Consider the following 16,885-nt stretch of genomic DNA (forward strand, 5'->3'; position numbering starts at 1 on the left):
GCAAAGTGTGAGCCCAGAAGGGCAGGGCCGGGCAGGCAGGAGGAAGGGGAAGCTCCCAGCCTCCCCAGGTGCACAGGGATTTCAACTCACCATCATCCAGCGTCCGCTCCAGGATGGGGGGGTGGCTAGGGCTGCCGTCCCCGATGCGCGTGAAGGCCAGCACCTGGACCTCGTAGAGCACGTACTTGCCCAAGCCCGTGAGCTGGGCGCTGCGGGAGGAGTTCCCTTCCACCAGCCAGAACCGGGGCTGGGAATCCGAGTCCTTCTCCTTATACATCACCTGCCAGAGCACAGTGCAGGGGTGAGAGCCTGCGGTCGGGGTCTTGCCTGCCAGCTCCCTCCCCAAGTCTCACCCCTGGAGCGAGGCAGGCGGGAACAGAGCTGGTGGGCCCTGAGCTCCTTGGAGAGGCTTGGCCCTAGGAGGGCATGGGATACAGTGGAGCCTGGGCTCTGGGGGAGCAGGGGACACAGAGATGCACCGGCCGTGGAGCTGGAAGGTTCCTTAGAGACCATTTACTGGGAAAAACGGGCTCAGAGAGGAGGCATGACCGGCGCGAGGTCACACAGCCAGTACTGGCGGAGCAGGGACGTCAAGCCACGTCTCCCAACCTGTGGGCCAGGGCCGAACCCTGCGGCTGGGCGCAGCTTTGACAGCAGTTCCAGACGATGGTGGGAACCAGGCCCACAGGCTGAGCGAGGGCTGGGGCAGCCAGCGGGGCCTCCTGGGGGCTGTGGGGATGGGTGGGAAGGACCTGGGCCTCCCTGGAAGCCTCCAGTCCTGAAATGGAGGATTCCTTGGTCGCCGTGCCACCTGGAGCACAGATGCTGGGACCCCCTGCGCATCCACTCCGGTAGGGGGAGACGCGGGCCCCAGGGGTCACGGGAAAGGGCACCTTGGATGTGGACGCAGGTGACCTTGGAGCCGGGACTCACCTTGTAGCCCAGCACGAGCCCATTGCGGTCGGCCTCCGGGATCTCGTTCCAGCGCACTAACATGCTGCTGGAGGTGGTGGCCAGTGCAGACACGTTAGTGGGGCCGGAGGACGGAACTGGGGGAGAGACAGGGCAGACAGAGGGAGCTCAGGACCCAGCGGGCCCTCCAGGGGAAGGAGGTGTGACACCTGGTCCCCAAGTAGCAAATTATCCTGCAGTGATTCCTGGTGACTCTGGAACATCACAGATGCTGCTTCTGGTTTCAGATAAGCCCCTCCCCCCCCTTATCCTCTGCTCCGACCAATGAGAGGACGAGCCCCCACTTCCTGTCTGCGCAGCAGCGATGAGGGGGAGGGGCTGGCATGGGGGGGATGTCCTTTAAAAGGTGCCAGGAAAAAGCCTCAGAGCGGCCGAACACATGTGGGTGTGTGAGGGCTGCCTGAAGGCTGGGGGCTCATGTTCTGTGGGTGACCCTTGCCAGGGTCCCATGAGCTGCTGGTTCTAGTTCTGGAATGTTCTGAGAGCTGATCTGACCTCCCCACCTCCGGTTCTTTCAGCGACTGCTGGGTGTCAGAGTTAAAGGGGAGGGCCCAGAAGCATGGGCAGTTTGCAGGGAAAGACCTCTGGCTAACCCACAGGGGTGGGGATCCCCCCAGCCCCCCAACTTTGGGAGCCGTGGGAAGATACTGGGGGATACAGCAGAAAGGTCAGGCGCTCCGCCGGGATGTTGAACACGAATGGGAAAGTGAGCCTGGGCTTATTCTGAACAACGGCTCCAGCCTTCGTGCCCTTGGAAGGCCATGAGGGCAGACACACAAAGGTGGGGCGATCCCTACCACAGGCTAGCGGGACCCAGGGCAAAGGCCGCAGTACCTGACTCCCGGGTCCTGCCCATCACCGTCTGGCTCCAGGGCCCGCTCCCGATGGCGTTGAAGGCCTGGACCTGGACGCGATACTCTGTCCACTCCTCCAGGTCTTCGATGGTGTATTCACGCTCCACGCGGTCCTGGACCACGTGGCTCAGCGTCTTGCCGTGGCCGTCCGCCCGGCTGTATTTGATCTTGTAGCCCACCGACTCGGGGTTCCCGTTGTATTCCACCTCCGGGAGAGGCTGCGGGAAGGTGGGATCGTACAGCGGCTGTGAGGCCAGGCCCGCCCCGTGTGGGGAGCTATCTGGCCCGTGCACCCTCTTCCAGGGAGCCCGACAGGGTTACCACACCCACCGTCCACGCTGTGCGTGCCCATGTGAGGTGCTCTCCCTGAGCAGGGCTTAGATTGTGTGAGTCTGTGATCTGGCGGCTCCCGGCTCCCTGCCTGTCTGTGCCAAGCTCCAAGGAGGGCCGGCATCCACGCTTCACTGTGTCCAGGGCAAACTGAGGACCCGGCCGGGGCCGTCAGACTGGGAGGAGACCCACAAAGCCTGTCTGTCCAACGGGCTGATGACACGGCACCCGTGGTCTTGGCGGTTCTATCACTTAACTCCCTCACGTAGGCTGCCGACACACACCCACTTCACTGCTTCTAACATGCCTGCTCCCAGCGCACGCGCGCCCGTGGAGAAGCAAGCGTGGGGCACGGCATCTCGGGCACGGAGGGGACACCCGGGCAGCAGCCCTCCCCGCGGCAGGCCTGAGTCTTCCTGCTCCACGTTCGGCCTCCCCTTCTTGGAAGTTTCAGCCAAGAGAACAGACAGACTCCCTTCCTCGGCTGCTGGGGCCGTGGCTGCTGGCTCAAGGTCATTTGGATGAACCTGGGCAGTGTTGGTAGGCAGTGGGGCTGTGTGCATGTGTGCGTCGGTGGGGGGGGGACCTGTGATCGGGAGCCGGTGTGAGCGGAGGACTCTGCCTTCAGACTCTCTCCGAAGGCCCTTGGCCTTCACCTCCCTGCCATCCTGCTTCCCGGGGGGTTCCGAAGGGCCCACGGTCTGCAGACTCCCCGCATTCTGACCCACTTCCTCCAGTTTCTCGGCCTCTGCCTCACTCCCAGCACTCTTGCTGCCTCCGGCCAGCCGCTGCTCCCGCAGACACTTAGTGAAGCCGACCAGAGACCATTAACACAGAAATCGATGGGCCTAGAGCGCATGCTTCCTTACCTGCCAGGGAAAGGTAACAGGCCATGCACCATTAAGCGGGTCTGGAGGTGCCTGGGGCCCTGCGCAGGGCACCAGTTGCCTTTTTATTTCTTCCCCAGTCCCCCTCCCCCCGCCCCCGGGGCATCAGTCAGTCTCTAGTCTTTTAGTGTTTGGAAACCTTAAAGTGAGCTGCCAGAGGAAGGCAGGGGGCTGGCCCAGAGCGGGGCAGAGCCTAGGCTTGCAGTAATGCGGGTTGCATATGTCCAGCGTATGCAAGACCGCTGAGCTGTGCCCGGCACCAGCCCCCTGGGAGGGGACTCAGAATTAGGAACTACCGTTTGTCCCGGGCTGATGGGGCCATGAGCTCCTACCAGGCGTCCGCCTGAGTGAAAGGGCGTTAAGGGATTTCCCATCAATCCCACAGCCTGGTGTTTTGCAAACTGTGTTTTGTGCAAGTGGTAAGAGAGCTCACGTGGAAACAAAACCCAAGTCACGTGTGGCCAGACCGGCCGGCGAAGTGGGGTCAGGCAGGCTCTTCCCAGCACTAAGAACAGGAGCCAGGCTGCGGGGTGCTGTCCCCCACATTCTCTTGTCTCAGAGTTCCTGTATGCGCTTCACGCCTCTTGGATGAGGGCTGCGTGGCGCAGCAGTCGGGACAACACTGTCCTGGGGGGGATGACGTCGGGGAAACACGTTCTCTCCTGACCCCCAGAAGATGGGGTGGCCGTGTGCTCAGGGGTTAGGGCTGCGGATTCTGGGAGGCCAGACCCCCCAGGGTGGGAAACCGAGCCCTACTATTAACTAGAGGGTGGGGGAGGATGTTGGTGGGGGTGGGTGGTGGGACCCTGGCCAGCGATCTGACCGCTCTCTGCCTCAGTTTCCCCATCTGTGAAGCAGGAGATCAGGATCACTCTGCTATCACAAGCCCGTGGAGAGGGTTCCAGGCCGGACTTCGAATACAGAACTGCGCCTGCCAGGAGGAAGCCCTCAGAGAGGGCAGGGTCGCTTGGGGTAACGGCCCTCAACCAGCAACCCTGACCCGTGGGGGTGGTCTCCCGCACCTGTCCCTCCACAGACACGATCCCTCGCTCTCTGACTTGGTGTAGGGGACCACTTACACCTGAACCCCAGGCCCACCACTTGGGAGCTGTGTGGCCATGGGCGAGTTCCTGACTTCTCTGACCCTCAGGTTTCTTCGCTGTAAATTGGGGTCGCGATGTACCATTTAACCCTGGGAGGATTAAATGGAAGAAACACGTAAAACGCTTTGCTCACTAAACAGGGTCTTCTAGCTCCTTCTCACAAAAGGCATTTATTCTTTTGGCCGAGCCTGAGTACCAGGCACCTTAAAGGTGCTGGGTATAAAGAAAAGAGAAGGGAGCTGTGGGTGTTCTGGTGACCCCCTCTTTGATGTGGTCCCCCGGGGACAATGACCGTGGTAGGGTGACAAGGACCAAGAAGCCATCCCAGCCCCACTGCCCTCGTGGGGGCCTCACCATCCAGCGGAGCCACAGGCTGGTCTCACTGGCCGTGCGCAGGGTCACGTTGGCGGGGGCCATGTCAGGGGGTGCCTGGAGGGTCTGGATCTTTCTAGAAGGCTGGCTGGGGGGGCTGGTGCCCACGATGTTCACCTGGCGCATTCGGAAGCTGGGGTAGGGGAAGGGAGCGAGCAAGGCGATGAGGGCAGGACCCCAGGGCCAAAGCCCAGCCGGGTCTGGGCAGCCCCCGCATCCGGCCCTGTTACCTGTAGTAGGTGAAGGGGTTGAGGTCGGGCACCTCCATGGAGCGGGCATCCGGCTCGTTGCTGAGCTGGTGAACCAGCAGCCACTCCTCTCCCTCCCCGACCACGCCTACCTGGAAGAGGGAGACACTCTTAGACCTGCTCGGCTTGTGGGGCTGAGATGTTCTGTGCCCAGGTTCTCGGAGGTGAAGTCCTGCCCATGGAAGGTCTTGATTCCATCCCAGGGCTCACCCGGAGGGCCCCAAATGGGGTCACCACCTTTCCAGGCCCTGAAGCATGACTTCAAGCATGAGCCCAGGCCATCTTGCATCAGAAGCTGCTGGAATGCTTACTAGAAATCCACCCCAGGGCCCTGCCCTAGACCTAGCCCAGCAGAATCCCTGGGGTTGGGACCCGGGAATCTGGGTGTTTAATGAGCTCCCCGGGTGGAGCCAAAGCGGAGACTCGCTTTGACTTTCGGAGACACCACTCGGGGGTGTGGGCCGCAGCGGTGTATTTCTCCAGGCCGGCCGGTCCCCACCCAACCCACGGGACTGGTGTGTGGGCGCGTGCGCACATACGCGTGTACGTGTGTGTGCATGTTCATATGTGCGTGCACAGGGCTCAGTGAAGCGGAGGCAGACCTGGGAACAGTGGGCATTTTCGGAGTGTCTGGCCATCTGACAGCTGTCTCTGAAAACCCCCAACACACAGGTGGTTGGCTCTCAAGTGCAGGGGTGTGCCCACGGCCAGGGAGCAGGCTGCGTGGGCTGCGGGCCCCCTGGCTTCAGGGTTTACCTGGGCCTCCACCAGCCAGCGGGAGATGGAGGTTTTCCCGTCGTAGCCCGGCTTGAACTGCAAGGTCACGGAGCGCGGGCCGATGTTGGAAATGCCCAGGTTGGTGGGGGCCCCTGGGAGTTCTGAAACACGGGATGGGAAAGGAGATCCACTGAGGACAAGGTCCTTCCACATAGACTAGTCCTTTGGACCGGGGGCTGTGCGTCCCCCTTTTCTAGAAGCCTGGTGGGAGCAGCTGGGCCGAGGCTTCCATCCTCCGACACAGTCTTCGTCCTGCATCCATGGTTCTGTGTGTCCCGAGCAGGCGCCCGAGGCAGGGTGGAGGTTGGGAGGGCCCCCAGAGCCACAGGGAGGCTGACTGGGCCGGGGAATGGGGGCTGGGCACGCAAGGGCTTCCCGACAGAATCTTCTCTCCATCCACACGCAGGCCCCCCTCAGCCCTCCCAAACCCAATAATGGCTGAGCAAGATCAGGAGGAGGCTGGTGGAGGAGGCCGCCCCAAATTCCTGCCCAGGAACCTCCGGACTCAGGATGAACAGAGAGACTACAGGCTCTGGAAGTCGGACTGTCTTGGGCGGCCTCTAACCTCGCTGCTTCCACGCTGTGTGTCTCTGGGCTCGTCACCTAACCTTTCTGAGCCGCAGCGTCCTCCTCGCTGGAACAGTGATGGGACGATCACCCACTCAGGGCTGCTGTGAGGACTAACTGAACGGGTGCAGATACAGCACTTGGCTCTAGGCACAATCACGTGTTGGTGTTTTCAATCAGGTACGGTTGCCCGAGTCCGCTCGGGGATCTTGCAGGTTGAGGGATTCTGGCTGGGTCCCATATGCATAGACTTACAGACCCAGCCAGGGCCATGTGGTTACCTAGTCCACCTCCCACAGATACAGATGGGGAAACTGAGGCACGGAGGGGTCACTTGACTTGCAGAGCTCGGCAGAAGCAGGGCTGAGACTAGAGCTCAGCTCGTTCTTCCTACCAGGTTCTCAGATGATTCCCACCTTAGGCTACCTCTTTCCCAACCAACGCTTCCACTGGCGGGGATCCCGCTTGGACTTTCTGGGCGACACAGAGAATTCTTCCCTTGAATCAGAGAGCATGGCTCCATGCGGAACCTGGTGTGGGATAGGACTGGATGAGATGGGGATGGGGAGGTGTCCTCTGGGGGACTGTACTTTTCTGAGCCACAGGGGGAAGCAGCAGGAACCCCACCCGGCCTCCATCCAGAGACCTGGGGTTATGAGATGTCAGCCTACTCTGGGGGGAGCACAAGAAACCATGGACCCAAGGCAGGGGAGAGCTCTGGGGGAGGAAAGCCAGTGTTCCTGAGCAAAAGGAAAGCCTCTTGGTCAGGAGGAGGACTGCCAGAGGCCAGAAGTCCTGCCCTGCAAGTGGGCACCCACCTGGAGGCACCCCAGAGGAGATGGTTGATGCAGACACCTGGCCCTGGCCCTTGGCGGTCATGGCGGCCACCTCGATGGTGTAGGTGGTGAGCGCAGTGAGGCCCGTGACGCGGTACTCCAGGGTCACGTTGGGTAGGTAGTGGGTCACGCGGGTGTTGGTTCGGTTGTACTCCTCCCAGGATATCCGGTACCCTAGGGAGAGCCCCCAGTTGTGGCGTGAGCTTGGCGTGACCAAATGCTGGCTTTGGCCTTTCCGCACAGCTTGGGCTGGGAGCCGTTGGGCCACGGGAGCTGGGAACCTCGTGCCTGGGGCCCCAGGTATAACTTGGGTGGGATGAACCTGTTGGGTGGGGACTGTAGGAGGGAGACTTATGGCGGCTGCTTGAGGCCTGTGGCAGAGGCCTGGGACGTCCTACAGAGCAGAGGGGCTGAGAACCTCTCCTGAGTATTTTCAAAGAAAGAGCGGCCTTCTGGGAGGTTCTGGATGAACACCAGTCAGCAGGACAACAGGATGGACTGGACGACCCTGCTGTCTCACCCCTGGGGCTCAGGAATGCCCACCTGTAACCCTTACCTGTGAGGATGCCATTCTTCTCTCCTGGCTCTTGCCAGCTGACCTTTAGGGACGTGTCCAAGATTTCACTGAAGCTCAGGTGTCCCACAGGACCCGGCACTGTACCCCAAAAGGACCCCCCCACCAATGCATATTAGAGCTAGCGAGAGACCACTGTCTGCAGGACAGCCCGGGTGCTCCAGGGGCACCCCAGGATGGAAGACAAGGCCAGGATCGCCCTGTATCTGGAGCGCTCAGCCTGGTTCTCGGGGGGGGGGGTGGCGGCTGGGGAGGGGGACAGGGACGGCAGGGGTGGGGTGGTGCCTACCATCCTCATGGGTGCGCACCAGCTGGGGGGTGCTTCGAGGCCCATCGCCGGGAGTGGTGAAGCAGAGAACGGAGGTGAAGTACTCGGTGAACTTCTTCAGGCCAGACACGAAGCCCACGTGGATGCTGTCTTGGAAGTTGGGCCGGGCAGTCACCATGGTAACCTCCTCTTCCTGCTCCGGCTCCCAGGCAATCAGCTGGGGAGAGACCAGCAACTCAGGCAGGGCAGCAAGAATGTTCCAGAAGAGGCCGAGCGCTCTCCCGCAGTCTGGGCCGATGGACAGAGAGAGCTCAGCTTCCTAGGGTTCCCTAAAGCTTTCTCCGTCTGGGCTGGACAGGGTCCCCCTCGGAGCTTCCCACAGCGCTGCTGCTTCCGAAGTGCTTTCGACTTGTTCCAAGCTGGGATTTCAGTCTGAGACCCGACCTGGAGGTGGGGTGTCGGTGAGGAAAGCCCGGTCTGGGGACGCAGCGTGGCTTTTCTGCCTGACTTCCGTGCTGCACACCCCACCCGGGACGCACCCGCTTCCCGCCTCCCCTTCCTTCGCTTCTTGCCTCTTGATCTGTACCCTCACACTCCTGCTTTCTGGGCCCTTCATCTGTCTCCAACAATGACAGCTGGTCTCAGAGAGTTCCTCGTTCATTTGAAGTTGAGTAACTAGCAATTAATGGTGAAAAGCAACACTTGATGAGTTTTAATAAGCACGGGTATTTATAGATATAAAACAACAGCACGCTGATGTCTCCTGATTAACTCGCCCCTATAACAATGCTTCAGCCTCTCCTTTTTCGTGGCTGCGTGTTTATAAAGGATGTTTGGAAATTTAATTGGTATTGTGAAAAGATAGCCTATAGCAAGTTAATTAGACACTAATTAGACCCTAAAAATACTAATCAGAAATACTAAGTGGCATTTAATAAGTATGTTAAATAGCCCCCTTATTTTGGTTATCTTGTTTCAGAGCAATTAAATTGCCGAACTTCTTTGGAGTAGATTAAGAAACAAGCTTAATGTTTTAATTTAATTTAATTAATGTAAATTTGAATTAATTACGCCGATAGAATTAATTGTGTGGTCTGTTCCCCAGAAAGTGCAAAATCTGGGTAAATATTATTTTATTGGGTTTAGGCCAATTATAACCACTATCATTATTACAGGAAAAAAGGACAAAGAATATCTTTACAGGTGCCTTAAAATACAATCACTGGGAACTGAATTCAAAAATGACCCAGAAGTGCACAGGGTTGTGTGGTTTCCTGAATGACGACTTCTTCGTCTTATGGCTCCAGGCCCGAAGCCCAAGATGGCAGCGGGACGCAGGCGGCTTTGAAATAGTTACTCTGGGATGTCAGCCCCTTGTCATTCTCTAGCTGTGTCTGCAGAGGAGGAGGCCCAGTGTTGGGCGGTCTCTCTCCCAGGCCAGGAAGACTACAGACTTGCCTTCTGCGCCTCCTGTTCCCTGAAAGGACGTGGGCTCAGGGCAGCCCAGGGCTGAGATCATACTCCACTTCAGGCACTGGGGTAAGCCCGTTGCCCGCCAGCCCCACCGCATCATCACAGGGGACTGGAGGGACATCACTGCCCTGTGCTATTGCAGGAAGGGAACTGAGGACCACAGAGACTGAGGCCTGGCTGGTGCACACGGTGCTGTCAGGCGCTGGCTTCAGATCTGTGGGCCTCCCTCCCGCCCTGCAGACCCCGGATGAAGACCTCTGCCTCCCGAGATACACACGGCTGCTCGGTGAGCGTCGGAGTTTCTCTTTGCTCTCTGCATCCCCGATCTTGTCACTCAGGCTCAGTGTTCATGTCCTCTATCGGGCCCTTAGTCTCGGAGTTGAGGCCGTTGTGAGCACGGCTGGGGGGTGTGGGTGCCCGTGGGCTTGGGGAACAGCACCAGATCGAGGATCCTGGGCCTCTGCCTTGGAAAGCAGAGGAGAGGAAGAACAGAACCCAGCTGTGTTCCTTACTGTGTGACCCTGGGAAAGTCACTCAGCCTCTCTAGCCTCAGGCTATTATAGGGGACAGTGAGAGCTGCCTTGCTGGCTGCTAGAGGAGAGATGAAGTGATGTGCCTTTTGTTTCTGATGGAGGCCATGTGTTATGGGGATGAGAGGGTAGGGGGGTATATACAGCCTGCTAGCTGCTGGAGTAAAGGAAAAAGTAGAGGAAATTCTCTCTTTCCTTCTCCTTTTGTCTTTCCCCCATCTCTATCTCTTTGCATGTGACATTCTAGAAGGATAGGCAGGATATTAATGACAGTGGTTATCAGGAGTGGGCAGAGTTCTGGAACATCCTGGAAGGATAGACAGGATATTAACAACAGTGGTTACCAGGAGTGGGCAGAGTTCTGGAACGTTCTGGAAGGATAGGCAGGATATTAACAACAGTGGTTACCAGGAGTGGGGAGAGTTCTGGAACATTCTGGAAGGACAGGCAGCGTATTAACAACAATGGTTACCAGGAGTGAGGAGAGTTTCGGGGTTGGGTGGGTGGGAAAGAACCAGGCAGATGAGGAACTGGAGTGCGATGGAGTTTTCCTGCTACACGTTTATCTTTTTACTTTCTTTGGTTTTTGAATCATGTAAATACATTTACTGTTTAAAAAATTAAATTAAAAGAATTTTAAAAATCATGGAAGGATTTGGCACTAGCAAGGAAATTACATATACATTTATCCATTGATCCAGCAATCTCCTTTCTATGAATCTATTCCAAAGCGAAATGTGAAGAATATGAAAAGATAGATGCACAAAGATATCCACTGCAGAGATGTTCATTATAGTAAAAGTCTGGAAACAACCCAAATGTCTACTGCTGGGGAGCTTCCCGACCAAACTGGAAACGTAACGTGGAAACCAAACGTGGAAAGCCATGCCATGGAGTCCAACACAGGTGTTGACAAGGAAACCAGGATCTCTATATTCCTACGGCTCGATCCCCTGGATAAAATGCAAATAAAGAAGCAAGATGGAGAAAATGTAGAGCGTCCTTTATCGAAGAAGCGGGGGTTGGGGGGGGGACACACATTTATGCATGTTTGCATTTGCTTATGTTCAAGAAATGAAAGGAAAAACCAAACCAACCAAACAAAAAGAAATCAAACCTATGGGGGAGGGAAAGGAGAACTCAGGCTGATTTTCTGTGAACGTACTTTGTATATCTAACTTTGGAACCACGTAACTCTGTTCCATAATTATAGAACAAAATTAAATTAAAATATCAATCCCTAAAAATCGAAACCAAAATGAAACAAATCGACCTAGCGCTGTATTGAGCTGTAGCAAACTTACACAGAGAGAAACTATTTCTGGAGACTTTGTAGCCCAGGCAGGGGAAGGACGTCCCCAGCGGGATACGCCCCAGGAACGGAAAGCGCTGCAAATCACCTGCCAGGATCTTCAGTCCTCAGTGTGGTGGGATGACTGTTCTGAGATGGTTGTGGGTGTTTTGGGGATAAAGTAGGCAGGTAATTACGTTGGTGTTGTAGGAACTGGATTTTCGGTATGGAGGAAAGAGAGACAAAGACCTATAAGATGATTACAGAGCTTATAGCCCTGAAATTGAGTTGAAGTATCTGTATGTGTCTTATCTGAAAAGGAGGAGGAGAAGGAAGCATTTCCGAGCTGTCCATTAACAGAGCCTAGAAATGGCCTCCACTGTTAGTTAGCATAAGGAGAGCCCCGGGGGCCTAGGTTGTGGTATCTATCATTTCCCACTGAAAAGAACAAGACTTCCTGAAGTCACAGCTGATCCCAGGGACCGGGCAGGAACTGGAGACAGCCTGAACCATCCGATCAGCCTCCCAGGGCCCTGTCAACAGGATTCAGCAACCAAAGAGGCCAACCATGGGCGCATCTGGCATCAACACGAATAATGACAGCCATGGTTGAAACCTACCAGATGAGCTAAAAATGCTCGAGTACACAATAATTTACCAACAATTAAACAAAAAATTGTCCTCCTCTCCCCCATCCGAATTCACCTGTCACTTTAGAAGATGCTAAGGAATGGCATTCATGACTCTGAAAATTGGTAGGTGATGGGAAAAGAGAGTTTTGACCAGGATTTTCCTAGATGAACGGCACCTTCGGGTAAGCAAAGAGTTTGTAAGGGGAAATTTCTTTTTACTGGAAAATGCTTCCGCTAATACATCATGGAGAAATTATAATATTTGACCGTCCCCATTTTGCAACCCTACTGAAATAACAGGTCACACAGCGTGGTCGGTGGTCACCACGCAATAGTAAGAGAGACAGCCAGACCTTAGACCTTCTGATGTAAGGGCATAGCACCACCTAGGAAACAATATTTGGGGGGAAAAAAACCACGAAATCACCAAACCTAAATTTGATCAAGCCTCTGGTTTTAAGTTCCAATTCGCTGCGAACATAGCATTCACAGGCCTGTGTTAAATGACCCCACAGAGAGGCAATCAGCAAAATCCAGGCTGTGGGAAATTCTATAGGGCAAATGATTACGTTTCTTGACTAGATAAATTACAAGAAAAAAAGAGCGAGAAAGGAGAGAGAGAGAGAGAAAGAGAGAGAGAGACTCTCTAGATCAGCCAAGACCGGAAAGAGTCAGTTGCCGTCGTGAGGACCTCACTGGGATCCTGAAGCAAGTACAGCCACTAGTCGAAGAAATCAGGGCCAATGGTATATCCGATGACATCAAGGGGACCGGTGATATTTTTAGGCACGATGATGACAGTGTGGGTACTGTGGCTGTGTCTGAAACAGCGGCTTTATAATACTTCTCGGCAGAACTGTTTATGGGTGAAATGATGCGGTGACCTGGGACTTGCTCGACAATATTCCAGAGCAGAGTCGGAGGGTCGGGGAACGGACAGAACACATTTGGCCACGAGCTGGGAGTTGTTAACGCTGGGATGCATTAGGGTCTTCTAAAGTTATTACTGCTTTCCCTCTGCTTTGGTAGATGTCTGAACATTTTTCACAACTCCAGGGGGGTGGGGAGCCCGTTCTCATTGGAGGAACGCAAAAGGCCACGCACTGCTGTTTTCTCCCTGTGACGCTGAAGGCCGGGGCGGCAAGAAACAAAATCCCTGCTTGAATCCATTTGTATTTAGGAAAAAAAAAAAATCAAGGCATAGTTATTTTATAGTCACATCATAGGACAACTTTTTGAAAAAAAAAATTTATCTACCTATTTATTTAGAAAAGAGAGAGAGCATGTGAGTGAGCAGGGGGAGGGACAGAGGAGAGGAAGAGAGAGAATCCTTTAAGCAGGCTCCCTGCTGATCCCACAACCCTGAGATCAAGACCTGAGCTGAAATCAAGGCTGATCCCCCCAGGGGTCCCGACACATTTTCTTTTTAAAGAGATGTAGGCTCTGAAGTCTGAATCTGAGCTTCACAGTTGCTCTGGCTTTGAACAAGTTACTTGCCTCTCGTGCCTCAGTTTCCTCCTCTGTGAAATGGGGTGAGGAGAAGACTTCCTTCTTCTGAGAGAAGAATGCAAGGCAGGCCAAGCCATCCCACGTGCAAAATCTCTGGGCCATTCATGCCCGCGGATGTTTTTAAGGACAAGCCACGGGTGCTGGGCACCAGGCAGACCTGGAAATCACGCGGGCTTCCGCAGCCGCCTCCTGCTCCGTCCGGGTCATGGCCCTGATGGTCCTGGCTACTTGGCCCACCAGGAGCCACCTGCCTTACAAGTCTGCAGCCTGGCCCCATCCTCCCCACCCCAATTTGTGAAAGAAAACTTAGAATTGGCAGCAAGAAACTAATTGTTCCCAGCTCAGCTCCTCTGCTGCTCAGTGCCGCGCAAGCCTCCCCTTCCCTCCCCTGCCTCCCCCCAGAGCCCCAATTAGGAGGCTTTTCGGGCCGGCCAGCCAGTCAGCCAGCGTTCAGCAGCAGCCCCCTGCCCCAGGACAGCCCTGCTCGGCCCTGGCGCCCTGTCTTCCCGGGAGCGAGAGGGCCGTAGCAGGCCCGTACCTGGCTCTAGACCGTCCCTCCTTTATTTGCAACACCAGCAGAAAATTCTCAGGGTGATTTACTCTCCGTCCCTTTCTGCCCAAGCCACCCCTTTCTCTCAGGAATAACGGCTATGGCTGCGAGTCCTAGAAATCATCTGGATTGTCCCGCATGTGCACCCGTGGAGCAGAGCGAGTGCAGGAGCCTTCTGGAAGTGTTGGCAGTCATCACGAGTCCCCGGATCCCTGGGCTCCAAGCCAGAGGCCTCGGGGTTTCTCCTTCACGGGCTGCCCCTCCCACATCTGGAGGGGACCAACCGCCTCCTCCCACCTGCCCCAAGCTGCACACGGCGCGCTAAGTGATCTGTCTTCTGTTCTTTTACAGGGGGCTGGCAGGGTGCTCCCTGCGGGGTAGGAGCAGAGACCCGGGCATGGGAGCAAGGTCCGGGATCTCGGAGGGGAGGGCTAGGGCGTCCTGACTTGTGCGGTTGTAATGACAGCAGATTTACAGCTGCCACGGGACCCCCCGCCCACGTTACCAATACCAGGACCGAATGACACCTGCTACCATTACTGCTAAGCTCGTTGTCACACGCTGACCTGCGTCCCCCCAACTCCCCAAACTTATGTGTTGAAGTCCTAACCCCCAGGGCCTCAGGAGGGGACTGTATTCGGACAGAGGGTCCTTTAAGAGGCAGTGAAGTTAACATGAGGTCAGGAAGGGGGTCGCCGTCCAGTGTGAGTGGCGTCCTTTCAAGAAGAGGCTGGGATGCATGCAGAGGAGGGACCACGCATGGACACCGGGAGAAGGTGGCACCTGCGTACCAAGGACGGTGGCCTCGGAGGGAATCAGCCCTGCCCGGCTCTGGATCTCAGACTTCCAGCCTCCGCAAGTGGGAGGACATAGATTTTTGTTGTTGGAGCTGCCCGGACGGTGGCACCTGGTTAGGGCTCCCTGCTCGGGCGAACGCGTCTCCGCTAGGCACTTCCGTGCGTGTCACTGAGCCCAGCGAGTTACGGATATTGTCTCATTCAGTCCTCACGCGCCCCTAAGGAGTAGGCGTGAGTATCGTCCTCACACACACATGAGGGGAGGGGAGGTATTCTGGTTTTTCCGGCAGCTAGAATGGAGCCTATAGGAGGGCTCGACAAACACGAAGGAGCGGGGCTCAGACAGACTGTAGGACGTGTCTAGGGAGCCGGCGAGAGGCAGAGCCAGAGCCTGGATTCTAGCCCGCATCTGTCACCGTCCCAGTCCTGTGCCCTTAACCACACTCTCTGCGGGGTCAAGTGCAGCCCAAGGACACGTGTGGGTCTAGGAGAGCCACAGCTTGGCAGGAAGAAGTGGATTCTGGATTTTTCTGAGCCTGAGACAAATGTGGTTTGCTTATAGCCCAGTCTTCCCGAGAAAGCTCCTCCATACGGGGTCACAGGCCGGGCAGTGTCCTGGCCCCCTCACAGCCTGGAAGGGGCCTGAGAGCGAGCCCGCATGCTCACTTGATCACGTGTCGTCTGCTTGGCTTGAACCAATGATTTCAGAAGCACAGGGTCCCTCCCCTCCTTCCTGCTCCTCTGCCCGCGGGCTCCCTCAGAGAATCCCCAGCCTTCCTCTGGGGGCCGCGGGGAGGCCTCACGTACCTTGTAGCCCTGGTTGATGCCGTTGATGAACTGGGGGCTGGGGGCATTCCAGGTGAAGCGGATGGTCGTGGAGTTGGTGGCTTCTGCGTGCACGTTGCCAGGAGGGACGGTGGGGACTGGAGGACAGCCGAGGGACAGGGCGGGGGACGGTAGAGGGGGTGGAGTCAGTCTGGGGCATTAAGTAGAGAAATAACAAAGGCAGGGGTCTGCTCTGCCGCGCCCCCTCCCCCTCTGCGTTATGGACTCGAGGCACCCTCTTTCTATTAGTTTGGGTGTAAGAACACTCGTCTGACCCAGCTCACGGGGTACAGACAAACAGAAGTGATGGATGGGAACGTGTTTGGGGGAGGTTGTTCTGCGCAACCCTCGAAGCCAGCCGTTTCATGATCCGGGTGACGCGGACCCTGAAGAAGGTACCCGCGTAGACTCTGTCTTCGTCATGCTCCCCCACAACTCCCCTGCCCCTCGGCACCCTCCCGCCCTACGGGGTAGCCAGGCACAGCGGGCAACAGCTCAGGACTGGGGCAAACAGGTGCGATGGCCAAGGTGGGACTGGACAGGTCCAGGACCAACAGGTGCGGGTCAGGGAGGGGGAGAGAGAAGCACCAGCTCCTCCTCGGTCACGATGTCCACCCACCTCCCTGCAGTGTCCACTCGGTGACTTTGCTGCTGTAGACACCCAGCCCGGCGCTGTTGTAGGCAGCCACCTCGATCTCATAGTTGGTCCAGATGATGAGGTCCTCCAGCAGCAGGTTGTTGACGTCAGCATCTGTGATGTTCTTAAACTGGTACCCAACGGGCAGCCCGGCCAGGCAGTACCTAAGGGGAGGGAGGAAGGCAGGGGGTGGAGGGTTGGAGACAGCCTGCTGGGCGCACGCCTAGGAATCCATATGTGATGGTGCGAATGTTCCATATGCCGTCCAATGTGGCCGTCCAATATGGCCGCCCAATATGGCAGCCGCTCTTGGGCATGGCTGCTGAGCGCTTGAAATGTGGTTGGTGTAGCTGGGAATGTGGGTTGTATTTAAATTAAATAACCACAGGAGACCAACAGCTATCTCCCTGTACAGCACGGGTCTAGAGGATGCGTCTGTTCTTTTTGATGGGGTTGGACACTGGAGAGATTAGCTAACCATGGACACTAAGAGTTTCTGGGAAGATCACACTGGTCTCACCTAGGAGGGGTCGTCAATGGAGAGCCACGTCCAATGGCTGGGCTCACTTTCTTTGTCCCTCCAAAGGAGTGGCTCCCTCTTTTGAGAGTCACTGACTTAGGTGGAGAGAACAAACTTGAGCTACCTACTCTACCAATTTCTACTGGAAGAAGAACACATGGTAATATAGAAGTGGGTCTGTATGGACAAAACCTGGGGGGATGGCTAGATCATCGGAGAACCACAACCCATACGTTACTGGAAAATTAGAGGCTCCAGATTATTTTGATGTGTTACAAGACCCCAAAACAATGGTCCTCGGTGGCTTATCATGCACCAGAAATACCCAGAGGG

At 56.3% G+C, this 16,885-nt stretch overlaps 1 protein-coding gene across 2 annotated transcripts in view; it reads right to left on the bottom strand.

Annotated features, from left to right (window-relative positions):
* The window catches only part of SDK2 (sidekick cell adhesion molecule 2), a 249,683-nt gene that overhangs the window by 43,039 nt on the left and 189,759 nt on the right, over positions 1–16,885 (bottom strand). For both annotated transcript variants that reach the window (XM_045985790.1, XM_045985789.1), the window contains exons 17-27: positions 16,015–16,196; positions 15,378–15,493; positions 7,810–8,005; positions 7,503–7,601; positions 6,929–7,120; positions 5,523–5,644; positions 4,749–4,858; positions 4,501–4,651; positions 1,807–2,044; positions 934–1,049; positions 91–280 (exon numbers count right to left, since the gene is read on the bottom strand). In XM_045985790.1, coding sequence (XP_045841746.1) covers positions 91–280; positions 934–1,049; positions 1,807–2,044; positions 4,501–4,651; positions 4,749–4,858; positions 5,523–5,644; positions 6,929–7,120; positions 7,503–7,601; positions 7,810–8,005; positions 15,378–15,493; positions 16,015–16,196 — 1,712 coding nt within the window. The remainder of the gene's footprint in view (positions 1–90; positions 281–933; positions 1,050–1,806; positions 2,045–4,500; positions 4,652–4,748; positions 4,859–5,522; positions 5,645–6,928; positions 7,121–7,502; positions 7,602–7,809; positions 8,006–15,377; positions 15,494–16,014; positions 16,197–16,885) is intronic.

Source organism: Meles meles, chromosome 18 (assembly GCF_922984935.1).
Source record: "Meles meles chromosome 18, mMelMel3.1 paternal haplotype, whole genome shotgun sequence".
NCBI lineage: Eukaryota > Metazoa > Chordata > Mammalia > Carnivora > Mustelidae > Meles > Meles meles.